The 15,005-nt window shown below is 44.9% G+C and overlaps 1 protein-coding gene across 7 annotated transcripts in view; it reads right to left on the bottom strand.

Annotated features, from left to right (window-relative positions):
• Positions 1-577: 577 nt before the first annotated feature.
• Positions 578-15,005, bottom strand: part of kif13a (kinesin family member 13A) — a 34,129-nt gene continuing 19,701 nt past the window's right edge. Inside the window, exons 14-40 of one of the 7 annotated variants that reach the window (XM_068570707.1) lie at positions 13,995-14,125; positions 13,634-13,720; positions 13,372-13,547; positions 12,302-12,521; positions 11,610-11,772; positions 11,333-11,476; positions 11,090-11,239; positions 10,423-10,587; positions 10,123-10,296; positions 9,882-10,033; positions 9,667-9,799; positions 9,049-9,195; positions 8,479-8,511; positions 7,441-7,540; positions 7,182-7,308; positions 7,039-7,094; positions 6,815-6,939; positions 6,227-6,403; positions 6,023-6,115; positions 5,750-5,902; positions 5,591-5,659; positions 5,431-5,481; positions 5,186-5,273; positions 4,934-5,085; positions 3,837-3,992; positions 2,014-3,148; positions 578-1,638 (exon numbers count right to left, since the gene is read on the bottom strand). In XM_068570707.1, the coding sequence (XP_068426808.1) occupies positions 1,505-1,638; positions 2,014-3,148; positions 3,837-3,992; positions 4,934-5,085; positions 5,186-5,273; positions 5,431-5,481; positions 5,591-5,659; positions 5,750-5,902; positions 6,023-6,115; positions 6,227-6,403; positions 6,815-6,939; positions 7,039-7,094; positions 7,182-7,308; positions 7,441-7,540; positions 8,479-8,511; positions 9,049-9,195; positions 9,667-9,799; positions 9,882-10,033; positions 10,123-10,296; positions 10,423-10,587; positions 11,090-11,239; positions 11,333-11,476; positions 11,610-11,772; positions 12,302-12,521; positions 13,372-13,547; positions 13,634-13,720; positions 13,995-14,125 (4,491 nt within the window). In that variant the 3' untranslated portion in view covers positions 578-1,504. Of the gene's footprint in view, positions 1,639-2,013; positions 3,149-3,836; positions 3,993-4,933; positions 5,086-5,185; positions 5,274-5,430; positions 5,482-5,581; positions 5,660-5,749; positions 5,903-6,022; positions 6,116-6,226; positions 6,404-6,814; positions 6,940-7,038; positions 7,095-7,181; positions 7,309-7,440; positions 7,541-8,478; positions 8,512-9,048; positions 9,196-9,666; positions 9,800-9,881; positions 10,034-10,122; positions 10,297-10,422; positions 10,588-11,089; positions 11,240-11,332; positions 11,477-11,609; positions 11,773-12,301; positions 12,522-13,371; positions 13,548-13,633; positions 13,721-13,994; positions 14,126-15,005 lie in introns of all 7 variants that reach the window. The other 6 variants (XM_068570705.1, XM_068570704.1, XM_068570708.1 and 3 more) reach the window with 6 other exon arrangements.

Consider the following 15,005-nt stretch of genomic DNA (forward strand, 5'->3'; position numbering starts at 1 on the left):
AAACCATTAAAATATGCAAACACGGTGATCTTGAATTAGAAAAATAAAGAGTCAACACAGTTTGCTGATTGTAAATGTTCTATTCTGGAACATTTTGTACCAAGTAAAACAGTTTGTGATACATTATAAATACAATTCTGTACATTATAATAGTGTAAATACTATGTTCAAATACATTTCTATTTACAACTCCTTATGAGGGAGAGCAGCTTTGTTCTCTTCTTTAAAATAAGGTCCTGTGTTTGTTTCAATTACAGCTCGGGTATATGACTCGTCAGTTCCACAGTTCACCACTTCCATAAAAATAGAAGCTCATAGGACAGCTCTTCTTCCAAACTACATTTGCTCCTTCTTCTGTAACCTGATATCGTCAATCACCCATTCATCCAATCCTTCTTTTGATAAAATGCATTATTAAGTACCTTTAACATGTCGTGTTATATATCAGCTTACATATAAAATGCAGATGGACAGTCAATCAAACAGTCAGTCAGTCAGCAAGACTGGGTGGCATTTTGAATGCCTCTGGGCGTCATAATATACATACACAGGTTTTAGGTCCATACAGTTAGTTCATTGAGCAGTCGAGGGGTTTATGTGCCTGCCTTTATGGAAACAGGGCTTTAAGGCATCAGTACATCCAGGCCGTGAACAAGGCTTGAGCTCAGCTGCTGTGTTCCCCCGATGAAAATGTCGAGACAGGCTTTCTCAGTCACTTGTGTTAGAAAACATCTCATCAGTCCAATATGGAAGACAAGTCGGCGAACTCTCCAAGAATCCTTTCCAGTGCAAGCATTCAAACAGCAACAGTCTCATGCTGGATGGGGATTATTTCCTCCACAGTGTTACAGTACTTCAACAGGATAATTTAACATGGTACAACATGAAAGCAACTCAGGTTTAGCAGATTTGTCCTCTGCTCAGGGTATGTGGCATTACTCCTAGAGATATGGCACTAAGCTTTACTTGGACACATAGATATATAGTGTTCAACTCCACATACACGCATTAGAAAAATAACATAATACTCATAACAGCAGATATGGAACCGTAGTTCTTTGGTTACCCCTGACAGATCATATTGACGTAAATATCAATGTTTATAAACAGTAGTACATTCTTAACTTTCATATCCCAGATAACTCCAACATGAGCCTCGTGGAGGATGCTTTGTCTTACAAAAATATTATTTAGAATGTTCAGAAACCAATGTAAGAAAATGTATTTGGGTAATATTTAAGCTCTCTATCAAAAATATCCCCATATAGAAAACTCAGATATGTGCATAGTGAATTTTCAGTGAACAGTAATTAGGATATACCTTCATGAAATGCAGAGGTCAGATATGCTTTAGGAAAGCAGACACGCCCACAGAATACACAAGCATCTCCATCCCGAGGAGAGGACTGAGACGAGTCAGTCTGCGGTTCACCCATAGGCACTGGATCTGAAGAGCACCCTCGGGTCCCTGCCTTTCCTCAGAAAGCAGGTCCTTCTTTGGGTCCTATCTAATCAGCGTTTGGGGTTCTGTGTCCATGCAGGGTGGTCCTCTGGTGAGACGGGATGGCTTCACAAATACACCGTGACCTGGGGGACAGCGGAAGTACACTCTGCCCTGGACAGTGCCATTGTGCTTACCTGTAGGGAGATCAATCATTACAGATGTGTATAATAATTGTAAAACCTTTAAATAATATCACATGTCGGACCTCTGATACAACAGGGAAAAATATGCCAGACTGGACTATCCAGGGTGATACCTGTGAATTGGTTGCCCACAGTCATTTGGCCCCATTATGAGTTTAACTGGTTATACTGGTATTGATTACTCCTATGTGAGGTCTGAGACTATTTTGGTTGCTTTAGATTGAAGAATTGTGGCCAATATATATGTTCTAAGTGGTGCTCTCTGATGGACACACTGTGATGACGACACCATTTCTATATTACTTCAACATATGTCAAGCTAAAACAAGTTGGGAGCAGTTAGACAACATGTGTAAAAGTGCTTACCCACTGCCATGTCAAGCTTCACACCAATCCAGATCCCCTTAGCAAACTCCACCCCTCCGACATAGTGGACTGTTCCTCTTCTTTTCCCCACCCACACCTGCTCGCCCGGTGCCATCCAATCAGGAAGCTGAGCCGCAGGGGTGTTCTCATCTCCACTGGAATCTCCGGAAGGCTCTGCGCTGCTGGGGTTTGGGCTGGGACAGGGACTCCCGTGGGGCAGGTCTCCCTGGGCCGGCTCCTCGATTGGAGGTTCTCCTCCTGCTCTCGGACTCTGTCCAGAAGATGGGGCTACACATAAAGGTGTGACTGGGGACGGTGCTGCTGTAGATGGAGCTGGTACTATGTCAGACACAGATGCTGGGGCTCTGGTTGAAGTGCAAACTACAGGTGTGTTAGGGCAGGACACAGCTACACAAACAGAGCTTGCATTATTTGGAAATGTGCACGTAGCAGTTGAATTGTCTTCAGTAACAGACGTGTTGATAATGCCAGAGACATCAGAGGAGTCTTGATTGCCAGAGTCGCATGTTTCTTTGTCCAAAACCTCCTGCACCCATCCACCTGTGAAATGTGCTAAATTACTGTCTCCAATACTATCATCGGCCCCTTTAAAGTCGGTGAACTCCTGGCTGACACCGATAACACAGTTGTGAGGCAGTTTGTCTCTGGGATTCGGGATACCGACAGGCGAGAAGGCAGGGTGGACGAGCACCTCCTGAACCCCGCCTGCAGAGAGGAAAGGCATCTTGGTGTCACTCCCTGCAGAGTCACTTCTGGTTTGTGTGCAGCCTCTTCCAGCGGGGCAGCCGAGTGGGTCGTGGGGGTCTCTGGAGGTGCAGCTGAGGTGGTCCGAGCTCTCACTGGCACTGAAAGGCATGTCAGACAGTGTCGCGTTGGAGGCGCTGTGTGAAAAGTAGCCGCTCGTGCAACTGCTGGCCGTCGGGCTCCGAGGCACCTCTCTCTCTCCACATCGGCTTCCCTTTAGGTCGGACCGGGAGGATGAAAGCCCCTCGTGGTTCTCCAGAGTGGCGTTGTAGATCTCGAAGTTTGCAAAGTCCTCGGGGATGTAAGGCTGAGGGGACCGGTCGAGATTCAGAGTCATGGCCACACACGCCTCCTCGTCCTCAGAGTCCTGCTGATCAAAACAACAGCAGCAGGACAAAAGATAGATCCCACCAGACATGATGTCAGATATAGCCTGTATGGGGCATTAGCATACATAAACACTCTTTTTAAAGTGAAAGGGGAGAACGAAAAATGTGGTAATGGAACATGAACATAGTGTATGAATAATGTGACACTTTAAAAAAAAATTTTTTTTTCACTAAACTCAAAGGTGTTTGCTACTGTACCATTGTACTCAGGTGTGGGTTTACATACTGTTAACCATGAAACATGGCAATTTGAGGCCATACGGGACGATGTTACCACTTTTTAAACACTGCAGAAACCACTTCCACAAATTATACAACATAAACACACTGGTCTCAAGGCATTGGTGCTGTTTGGTATGTATCATGTGAGGGACGTACAAAGTATGGACGCTCCAAAGATAACAGTGTGAATATTAAAACAATGATTATTAGGACTATAATTATCTCATATTGTACAAACGTGTACGTCATTATCTTTTCAACACTTTAAAAAAAATAAATAAATAACATAATTAGAATAAAGTCCTCATTAGTGAAGAAAAAAGGCAGCTGCGTATTTTGCACAAAACATTGGCTGAGTCAGAAATTCCATACTAATATGCTATTTGGTACGCAAAAACAGGATGTGAGATTTTGTTTTGCATACTATTTGTGGTGAATCGCACTTACAGCAGTGTGTGGCAGTGTGTGGCAGAGCTGTCTGCTGGTGGGAGTGGTGGAGGTGGAGGTGGAAGGCTTGCAGTGGCCCTCGCTGCCTGCCCTGGGCCGGCGCCAAGGGCAGGGAGGGGGGAGCAGTGCAGGGCTGTCCACACATGAGCGCATGCTCTGTGGATGGGTCAGAACAACACTTCACACACACACACACACACGCACAGCATGCATGGAGCTGGGCAGGCCAGTTACACAGTTAGTGCCATGCAGTTTGATACTTCACAAAAAACAGTGCTTGAAGTGTCCTTAGTGTGAGCGACTGTACTTTTTATTGGGCCACAACTTCTTGTGATATAGATTTGCAGGCTCTTGTCCCTTGTTGCATATCTGCACGCAGTTATAGCCCGTAGCAAACGTCTAAGCTCTTGCTACATTTTAATATCATAAAGAAGACCATTTTTATCCAGACTGCAGGTATTTATGTTCAACTGCAGTCATACAATATAAACATTTGCTATGAGCTGTAGTGTACAAAGCTAGCTCAAAGCTAACAAAGCTAGCTACTAGCTCTAGCTAGCAAAGAGACTTCTGCCTCTTAACCACTCTCACATGGACTGATTTGTAAAGTACCTGCGCCTCTTTAAGTCCACTTCAAGCACGGATGAAAAACATATGTAAGGTTAGTTTAAATGGTTGAAACAGCCACAAAATATCATAATCCAATAATCACAAACAAAGTCAGACTTGAGACTTTGTCTAATTTAGCATTGTGGCTCTCCCCAGTTGAAGTCATGCTCTTGTGAGTCGGGCTCTTTCATGTCAATTCGGTGACATAAATGCAGTGGATGTTTCTTTTTTTTGTTTGGACCAGTCACACAAAAGCGAAGCCATTTTTTTTACAAAACCCTCATCAGGCAACTTTGGGCAATTAGTAATTGTTATCAATGTCAATAAGTGTATTATGTTGTGGAAATGTAACTTGATTTGATAAGTGACATGCTAAAATGTAAAGAAAAATGGGGTTTGACAAATTAAGAATATCTAACAACTCTGCAAAAAAAAAGAGGACATAAATTACTCCCCTCTTTAAAAAAAAGTGACTTCATCCTCCTTACCTCTTGTCCCAGCAGTGGTCGCGCCTCCAGGACTTTCTTCACCTTATTCTCTTCTTTAACAGGCAGCAGGGACTTGAGGAACTTAGGCGGCTGAGGGGAGAGGACTTTGAACGGGCTGGAGTTGAAAAACGTAGGGCTCTCTGGAACCAAACCTGTGGAGCAACATCCAGAGCAAAGTCACTTATATTTTAGCGACACAGACAAATGTTGACCGCAATGCTGCTGCTTCACATTTGCTGTTCTGTAGCTCACCTGGATTCTCCTTGCCTTTGAGGGGTGTGGTACAAAGCGAGCTCTCTGGGGGATTGCAGTTGGTGCTGTCAACATGATCACAGTAGCCCTAGACAATAATACACAGGTTCAATTGGGAGGTTTTGTGAAGTAAAAAGGAGAACAGATTATGTATTTTGACAAGACTATTGCAGCCAATACTAGTTTATTGTAATTCAACATCGGAGTTTTGTGATAAACACGTTGTTGAGGCACACCCGACTTACCTTGCAGTCTTCATCCTCACAACCAGTCAGGTCTGTTTTACTACATGAAGACTGAAGAGCAAGAGACATCGTGTTAACAGCATCCTATTATTCAATAACAAATATTTCCATATGTTCCTGTGGGCAGTGCAGTGAGCAATGTATTCATTACATGCTGTACATTTGGTGTGCTGATACTCCTTCTTAGGTGTCGTCCCTTGGTAGTGAGCGTTTCCTTCACTGTGACAGCCTTTATGAAAAAAAAACAAGACATCTTTACATGTCAAACCAATCAGCTTGTTTGTGTTTCAGTATGTCAGTGGGCTACCGTGTAAAATACCTGTCGTAGCCTCTCCAGACTCAGGATGTTCTCCACTTCCAGAACTCCCCGTGTGTACTTCTCTATGTAGGTTTCTCCATCCTGAGTCTCCTCGCTGTCTGCCCGAGCAGCCATGAGGGCCAAGGTTTCCCTTTCCTCTGGCTCCTCTGAGGCCTGAGAAGGAAAGAGAAGAAACTTATAAAGTTCTGTAGACAATAAACACCAAAATGGTTATTTGTCACATGTTCGAAAGCAGCAATTGTTAGATACAGAGGTAGTATGAACAAGTTGTACCTTTGGTATGTTGGAAACAATCTCATAAGTCACACTACAGCAATAAAGCAGGTTCTTTAAGGACATCCTTCTCTTGAGACTCTGAGTGAAACTCTGTTGGAAACAAAACTATGTCGATCATCAAAACACAATCCATTGCTGCAAACAACCACCTCTGCTGTGGACTGACCCCCTCGGATTAAATCTAATCCCCCCTTTATAGACCTGTTTGTTGTAGATGTTGACAGCGATCCTCTTGCGGAGCACCAGCTCCATGGAGGCGGGGTGGCTGAGCTGCACAGTGGCTTTGATGATCAGATAAATCCGTTCGTTAGGAGACGTGACGCGGTTGAGGTGCACCGAATCGTGGATGGACGAGTCCCAGGAACATACTGCCGACACCTGGTGAATTTGGAAGAGTGGTGGTGTATTACTGTAGCTCTACATGTGTGGACAGAGAGAGAATCTGTGCAAGTCGGCTGGGACTGAATATAGAAAAACATGAATGATAGTAGTTGTTGCTGGTGCTGTAGCTTTGGGTTTGCAGCAGTTGGCTAATGAGTAGAAAACATGCTATCTCATGACACTTAAGCAATGTAAAGAAAGTGAAACAGACATGTATTTTTACTGAAATGCAAAACACACAACTAGTAGAAGCAGTGAGCAACCCAATACTTTATGTCTACTTTACACAGTGTGACTCAGCTTTAATAGCAAAAGATGACACGGTGGTCCTGCATTTGTAATTGTGTATCTTTCCCAGAGTTCCCTTTTTGGCCACAGGAAGGCAGTAAAATCAAACGCATCGCTAACCTCCTCGTCACTGTGCCTGATGATGGGCAGATAGAAGAACTGGCTCCCGTGCTCTTTGGGCAGTATAGAGTTGAGGCCTGCAGCATGTGGGCCGGTCAGCTGCTCATTTACTGTCAGATTATCCGCTGGTGGCATAAAAAAGGACAGTTAGTTTTTGTTAAGGCCTGAAAGGAGACCATGAAATAGTAGTTGATTAGTTGATATAAAGGATGTGTCTGCTATACCATTTAAGTCTAGGAAGAGTACAGGCACGTGAGCTTCCACTCCCGCGGGTGGGGTCCTATAAGGGATTGAATGTGATTAATGGTGAAAAAAGTGCTGCAAATGAAGTGAATCTGACACGTGCATGGGCGTGTGGGTGTTTTACCAGTCTGCAGGGGCTCCAGGAATGCCACTGCCGGGTGCAGGTACCAGCACTGCGTTTCTCTCTTCAGTCAGACCCACCCACTGCTCCACTAGTCGAGCCTCGCGCTCAATATCCTCCTCTGACTTCTCTAATTACAGAAATGAGGAGAACGGTTTCGTCACAACACATGGACAGAATCACAAGAATACAAACAACACACAGCAGTCATGCTCCAGGTCGTACGGCAAGTGGTAGCTGTACCACATGACCCAGGACTCACCTTGTCTGTTGATGATTTTCTTGATTTGTTCATCGAGGTACTCCCGACGTTTGATCAGTGCCTCCGACCAGCGCTCTCGGACGCAGTTGAGATCTTCCTCCTGAAAACAGGCCGAGACTAAGAGCTGGCTCGGGGAGGCAGGGGATGTGCTCCAGGGCTCAGTGTTGTATGAACAGGGCAAGGTGAGGGTGCACAGGGCTGATCTATCTGAGGTAGGACTGTAACTGCTCCTTAATACACCCACTAGCCAAGCCAAGTGAAAGCTAATTTAAGTTTCAAAGTCCCACGGTGCATTCTTTTCGTGAAAAAGGTTTACAGTCAAATTATATAAATACACACGCACGCACACACACACACACACACACACACACACGCACACACCTTTTAACCCCTTTGCAACTCACACACATGCATTCACACATACAGTCTTGCATGCACACATCAAAATGTCCTCACATGCAGCCACCGCCACCCAAAGTCCTACCTGGAAGTACAGCAGATCACTCTGTGAGGGAACCACAATGTCCACAGTAACCAACGGACCTCAAAGCCAGCCTTATTATGCTTGTTCTGACGCCAGCACACTCCCACCATGCAAAGTACAGTAAACCATGCAGTCATGCAATGCCCATGTAATTCGGTGAGGCTCATTCTTCCTGCAGCTCTTCAGTAGTGAGAGGCAAACAGCAGCATTAGTGTGCAGCAACCTGAGGGGGAAGGCAAGGGAGAGAGCGGGACAGGATCCCTGGCAGACAGGCTGCTTGGCTGGGAGCTCAGCCATGGGTGGAACTGGGTTTTGCATAGAGGGCTGCCAAAGAATGGTTGGTTGGTGTGATTGATCATTCCAGCATCAGAAATCGCTCACATGTGCAGCTGCTTTTTAATAGAGCGATAATTTAGTCGGCACAGCCCTCTGCCTCCTGCCTCACATGCCCTCAACAACAGGCCGAGTCGCAAACACATGATGAATTTGGTTTCCTTCATGCTGCAGAGTGAGCTGCAGGGGGAGCAGCAGCAGGAGGGAGACTGAAAAGGTACCTGATAACTATCCATATCGTCTTCCTCCTCTCTCTGGCAGGAGAGAATACACTCAGTCAAATGTGGGGAACCAGAAAAAGGCCCTGACATGACAGCTCATTGCTTACCATGCACTGCACTGAAAGAACAATTGACCTTCATGTCTATATGCTTTTGATGATTGCATGTCTTTAGAAAGCTGTTACAAACCTCCGGATTTACTCTCTTAATGATTCTGAATGTGGCAAATTAAAAAAAGGAATTCATCAAATTGTCGCGTCCTTTCTACATCAGGACACATCAGTGCATGTTAACCGAACAAACAGGGCACTAATGAGTTTGTGCATTCCTTGGCCTTCTTTAGACTCACTGCCAGCAAGGCAGTGGCACGAAACCAGAGATGGACTCATTTGGCTAAATCAGCATAATATTGTATATCACTGGCCGGGCACAAGCATACTGTTCCCAAAACGGAGACTCAAATTACATACAAATCATCATCCTATCGTTTCTAATACAATAGGTTTATAGTCTAAGTTGCATGTGAGTATATGAACATATTGTGTGTGTGTGTGTGTGTGTTTTACACACCTGGTAGCTGTCGAGTGGTCTCTGTAGTTTGGTGGAGCGAGCGGACACACAGCCGATAGAGACAGACATCAGCGCCTCCACCAGCAGAGGCAGAGTACCTGAGTTCTGGACCGGCTTCACACAAACCTGCAGCCTCCTGGAGTGACCCTGCATGTACAAATCCCCATCGCTCAACATCAGAATAGTGCAGCCAGCGCCGCACTCTCAAGGTTTACAACATGTACACATATGACCTAATTAGCCATTTTGAAGCTACAGTTGGTAACTTTATGAAAAAATTACTTTTTCTCATATTTGCTCAAAGTGTCACTATATCCTGACAGTGCAACATGAGACAGATACTCTGAACATATCATCCTTTGCCCCCTTTTAGTGGCATTTGCAAGATGCCAAAAGAAAAACAACCGATTGTCAATCACTGCTTGTGAATTCCAATCAAACCAGAAGGAGGCAGAGAAGCCAGATTTTTTTACATCGATTATCTGTCCCGTGTACGACTTTCATGTTATAAATAAGTTATTTTTTTATTACAGTAATCAACTGTGGCTTTAAGTATGTGTTTGATGTAGGACGGCGTGTCTGACCTGAAGGGAAACGTGCTCATAGTTTTTCTCTGACCTGTCGGAGTTGGAAGACGCCTCCTGTGCTGATGTCTTTCCCAGGCTGCAGCTCCACAGATGAGTACTCTCCCTGTTCATTCAGCTCCTGGATGGAGATCACCAGCTCGATCCTGCGAGACACCTCACTCCACCTAGAACCAGCAATCGCCACATAGTTAGGTGTGAAATAGTCAGCGTGTGCGGGTACAAAAGTCAGCGGGTGACATGCGATACCTGTCGCGGAGCGTCTGGGTCTTGGCCTCCTGTGCGTCTAACTCCCAGAGTGACCGTCCGTTCCCGGCACAGCGGTGACCCCACACTTCTATGGCCAATGCTCCATCTGATATGAACTCCAAAAACTCATCCGTCACATGCACAATGTAGTCCTGCACGAAGGCGAGAGGTTTGTACCGGAGTTAAATTGAATCCCAATTGAATTTTTAATGCTTCAGGGTAAACGATCCTTTTCATGTACCTTGCAGTGATCAAACTGAACAGTAAACTGAGCATCTGGGCTTCGAGGGGAAGGTATGTCCGGGCTGACCATGGGAGGAGCCACCGTGGGCTCGCCGTGCTCCCAGAAGGTGTACTGACAGAAGACAAAGTTGGACAGGTTGAGTGGCAAGCCTGTGGCCTCCCTGATCCGCACCTGCAGCAAAGACACAAGTTTGTCTTAGAAAAATGACTGAGCAAACACAAAATAAGTTTAACAATCCCCAAGGGATTTAAAAACTCCTATCTCTGTTCAAATCCAGTGACTTGAAGATGGCTTTACCCTGCAGGTCAGCCTCTTGGCTATGTGGACGATCTCCCCGTTGGTGTCCATCACCTCAAAGCAGCTACTCTCACTGGAGTTCTCTGACGAGTCGTCTCCCCCAGACAGGCGCTCTGGTACGACTCCACTGACTCGCATCAGCTCAATGTGCAACCTGCCCGCCACCTGCACACACAGAGCAAGGAGACATCATGTATTGTAGACTCGTATACCGCATTATAAATCCCCCAAAAGGTAGGCCGGGTCGTTATTGGAGAAATAAAATTAACACAATATGTTTGACCAAATACCTCAATATCAATATTTTGGTGATATCGCAGGATGTCCATTCACAACATATTTACACAATGGAATTTTTGACAAGTAATCATGTATTACAGAAAATAATATAATTTTATTGTAATAATAAAATCTCAGCTTTTGAAAGCAAGAAAATACAGCACTCTCGTATGCCAGATCGAAGACGTTAGCTAGTCTCTTATCATATCTATATCGATGTATGATACGATATATCATATATCGTATCAATCTATTGCCCAGCTCTACCTACATGTCTATATTTTAAATGTATGTGCATCATCCTTTCATTTGGACCTGATATAATACAAATACTGGAAAGCGGCACCATGATGTATTTACCTCTGCGTTAATCCGTTTGGTTCCTTACCTCTCCTTGTTGGCTGATGATGGGGACTGCATATTGCAGTTTCACATCATGAAAAAGACACTCCAGAAAAATGTTGGCCACTCCGATCAGGTTGTGGTTCTCTTGTGCCTCATAGAATGGATCACAGTGCTTACTGTTTGCTTTGTTGTACTGAAAAGAAATACAGAAAAACACCTGAATACTCCAGTTATTGTTTCACTTTTATATTTATCTCTTCCCGTTTTCTGATCCTCTGTTTCTCACCATCTCCTCAGTGCCTTCCTTCCAGTCCCTGTAGTGGTCTCTCATATCCACCAGTTTATTTTCTAGCCTCTCGATGGTCCACACCTGGGTCCCCTTTCCTTTTCTCCGCACCTGAATTGCCGGCTCGCTCACTATTGCTCCACGCTATATAAACACAGGTTAACGGATTAAAACACTTAGTCGCGCCGTGACATAATAAAGTCTGTACCGAGTTGAGGTGAGTTGAGGTGAGGTGAGGTGAGGCGGTGTGTGTTTGCAGGCGGTTCAGAAGTCTGACCTTGCGGTTGGCGCTGAGGTTGGCTGCAGGAATCTGAAGGGTGACCTGATAGTCAGTCAGTTTGTTCATCTCCTCGGCCAAAAAGTTGGCTTCTCGCACCAACGTGTTGGCTTTCACGACCTGCTCCCTGAGTCGAGAAAGACTCTGTCGAAAAAGCTCATCCCTGACACACATGCACACACACACACACACACAGCAGAACACAGAGATCATTCATTCATGAAGATGACAACCTGCCACCTGTTATGTACCCTGAGGGTGGACTTTAAGAGGCACAACATCCTTATTTACAGGAACCACTTGAGTAAAACAGACTTGAGAAGGAAGTTACTGATTGCCAGAACTACGACTTGAAATAAGGTGTCTCAACCAAAACAAATGAAAGTAGTATACATCCGAGAACCAGTCATGTTGACCTTTGACCCTTAAATTCGAATCAGTTCAAGTGGCCAAGTGGATGTTTGTGCTGAATTTGAAAGAAGACATCCCTTCAAGGCAAATCTGAGACGAGAACGGACCGCGGGTACGTGCGGACAACCCAAAAACAAAATGCCTCTGGGCCACTGCGGTCAACGTCTCAAGCTAACGTCTCAAGCTAACGTCTCACGCTAACGTCTCACGCTAACTAGCTACCAACCAAACAAGTCCCGGCTCTCCGCTCAGGGTCCAGAACACAAACACGTTCCACCCACCGGTCCTCCGTCCACAGTCGCAGCTTGCTGTGCGGCGTGTGCGTCGGGAAGGCGAGGCGCTCGCTGCTGCTGCGGTGGTGTTGCGGCATTTTCTCAGGAGTCAGCTGTTGCCGTAGCGACTCCAGCTCTCGTTCATACATCACTCTCTGCTCCTCCAGAGCCGTACGCTTCTCCTCCAGGTACTGCTTCTCCAGCACCTGGACCACATTCTGCATGGGGTCTAAAACATGAGACACGACACATTTCACCATCCAGTACATAAATCCAGATTATAACGAACAGGATCATCTCTGGTCAAAGCCTCTTCAGTAGAGGAACAGGACAAAAACAACAAACACCACAGCTGGAATAAAGTTTTTACATTATTGTTTTATTGTTTTAATAGTAGTTTTCCACAAGAAGCTAAGGTCATCATCGTAAATTCTTATTGTGATGTGTGGTGTCGCCTACTGGTATTTAAAAAATATCAGCACTAAAATCATTTAGTCAATAAAATGGAGATTGACAACAACAAAAAAAGACAATAACTTAGCTGTTTCCATTATTTCGATTCTTCATTTTAGTCGTTTATCGAGCACAAATGCCAAGTATTTGGTGACATTCTCTGGATTGTAAAGGTTTAATGTTTCTAACTGTATCATACTTCTGTAGATCAAGCAATTTGATGTCAACTTGGGCTCCACAAAATTATAATGTCCAATGTGGACCCTTTTCTGACATTTTTTTTGCGTAATCATAAAACAAATAAAGATGAATTGTTAATGATTATAACCATTATAAAACTAGTATTTTATGCCAGCTCCAGCCAAGTTGCAATAATCATCTGACAAATTGGTCAGCGGATTGTTGCTCTAGCGTTAAATACAACACTCGAGCTGATCTTTTTTTAATTACACATCAGGAGATAAACAGAGCAGAGTGAGGGCTTTTCTAAAAGAGGTTATTTGGTTAAAGCGTTGCAACAAGTTGAAGGTCCAGAAACCTAAGTGGAATACATACTGTACACAGCTGTGACCTAAAAGCCTTAAAGATCACATGCAGATTGCAGAAACAGGTGATCTTATTCTTACCATTGTTCCCCAGAGTCTTCATTATGACCTCCATCTGAGCAAACTCATAGCTGTAGTCCTGCTCAGAAGACGCCTCGCTGGCGGTCTCCACGTCTGCCTCCACGAAGCTCTCTCTGGGGGAAGCTCTGTCCAGCTCCTTTAAGCGGTCCCGCCGCTTTCGTGCTGGCAGGTTAATCCTTCAGAGCGACAGGACTTCCAGTCAGTGGCGTTTTCATTTCGTGACTCTTCATACATGTACATGTGGCCGTGTCACGTTTTATACCTGAAGAAGTGATTGTTGCCCCATAAGATACGATCTCCATGCCACAGGTGCACCAAGGAATCAATCATGGATCCGTTCACACAGGTCCTGTAGAAAACGAGAGTAATTCAATTCTGACAATGAAGATGTCCGATGGCATTATAATCCTAATTTCTAAACAAGGAAAACTAATTGAGAAGGAACAATCCTTTTATAGTGGGAGGGAGACATGGCTCTGATATCAAAGCGAGGAACTCAGATCATAGATTCCTGTACAGTGAGGTCATGTGAAACCCTGAGGTCCAGCCATCCATGAAGAAGAGAGACAACAGAGAGACACACAGAGCTAGATCGAGAGTGTTTGAGCTGTATAGCAGCTCACCTGGCATTCCCTATGGGCATCAGGGTGACATCACCATCTGGGCAGAGCTCCAGGACGCAGTGCTCCGGCTGGATACCGATGCCAAAGAGCTGGATGTCCTGAGACGTGTCTGCGCCCACACGCGTGTGCTCCTACACACAGGTGGAGAACAGATTGAGAAAAACTACAATGACAGATCTGAAAACAATTAAACCCAACATCTTGTTCCAACTCTCCGATTATAACTTACAAAAAGTTGTTTACTGAACCAATTTGCTCAAGAGTTTGCTCAATGCCAGAATTCTTTTGTCTTTTAAAAAAAAAAAAGCTTCATATTTAAGAACAAAACCAACCAAAAAAAAAAAAAAACAGCCGCAGTGAAACAAACGTGTGTCTCTCTCATTGCAGAGTGGATGTTGTTTGAACAAACATCCCAGTTTCTAGAGGATGTCCTCCCCTGCCGCACACCCATTTCACATTCCCATAGTCATTCCACACTGATATGCCAGGATAGCCTGCAGAACCCAGACAAAGGCCTGTTGTTCTGTCCGCTGCACTGGCTGCTTTCTCACACGCCTCTGCTCTCTTACAGGTCCAAGTAGCTGGTCGGTTGTTCCCCTTCGGTGCTTTGCAAAGACCAGACATGCTCTAACTGCACTCATCTGGATATCTGCGTCATATGTGCTGTGTTTCAGGGCCTCAGTCTACGGTGAATATTACCAAGGCAATGGGTCGGTAGTGTCAACTATATGCTGTAACATCAGAGAGTGCATAAGCAAGTGAATAACCAGCTTTTTGGCAGCGACTAATCCCGAAAATGAAAAAACCTTTCGGCCCTCTGCACAAACTGCAGCCATTACGAGGTGTTTTGGAATTGTAACCTTTCCAGCCGCTATGAACGGAAAACCTCCAGCGTTTGCCATAAACAACTTTGCGACGCGTGAAAAAGTTCTTCCGAACTCCTCATGGTCTTCACCCATACAATTGTCTACACGTAAACGCAGTAGTGGTGCCATTAAAACATGTCTGCAT

Source organism: Clinocottus analis, unplaced genomic scaffold (genome assembly GCF_023055335.1).
Source record: "Clinocottus analis isolate CAN_PGR_092001 unplaced genomic scaffold, fCliAna1.0.p SCAF_9, whole genome shotgun sequence".
Lineage (NCBI taxonomy): Eukaryota > Metazoa > Chordata > Actinopteri > Perciformes > Cottidae > Clinocottus > Clinocottus analis.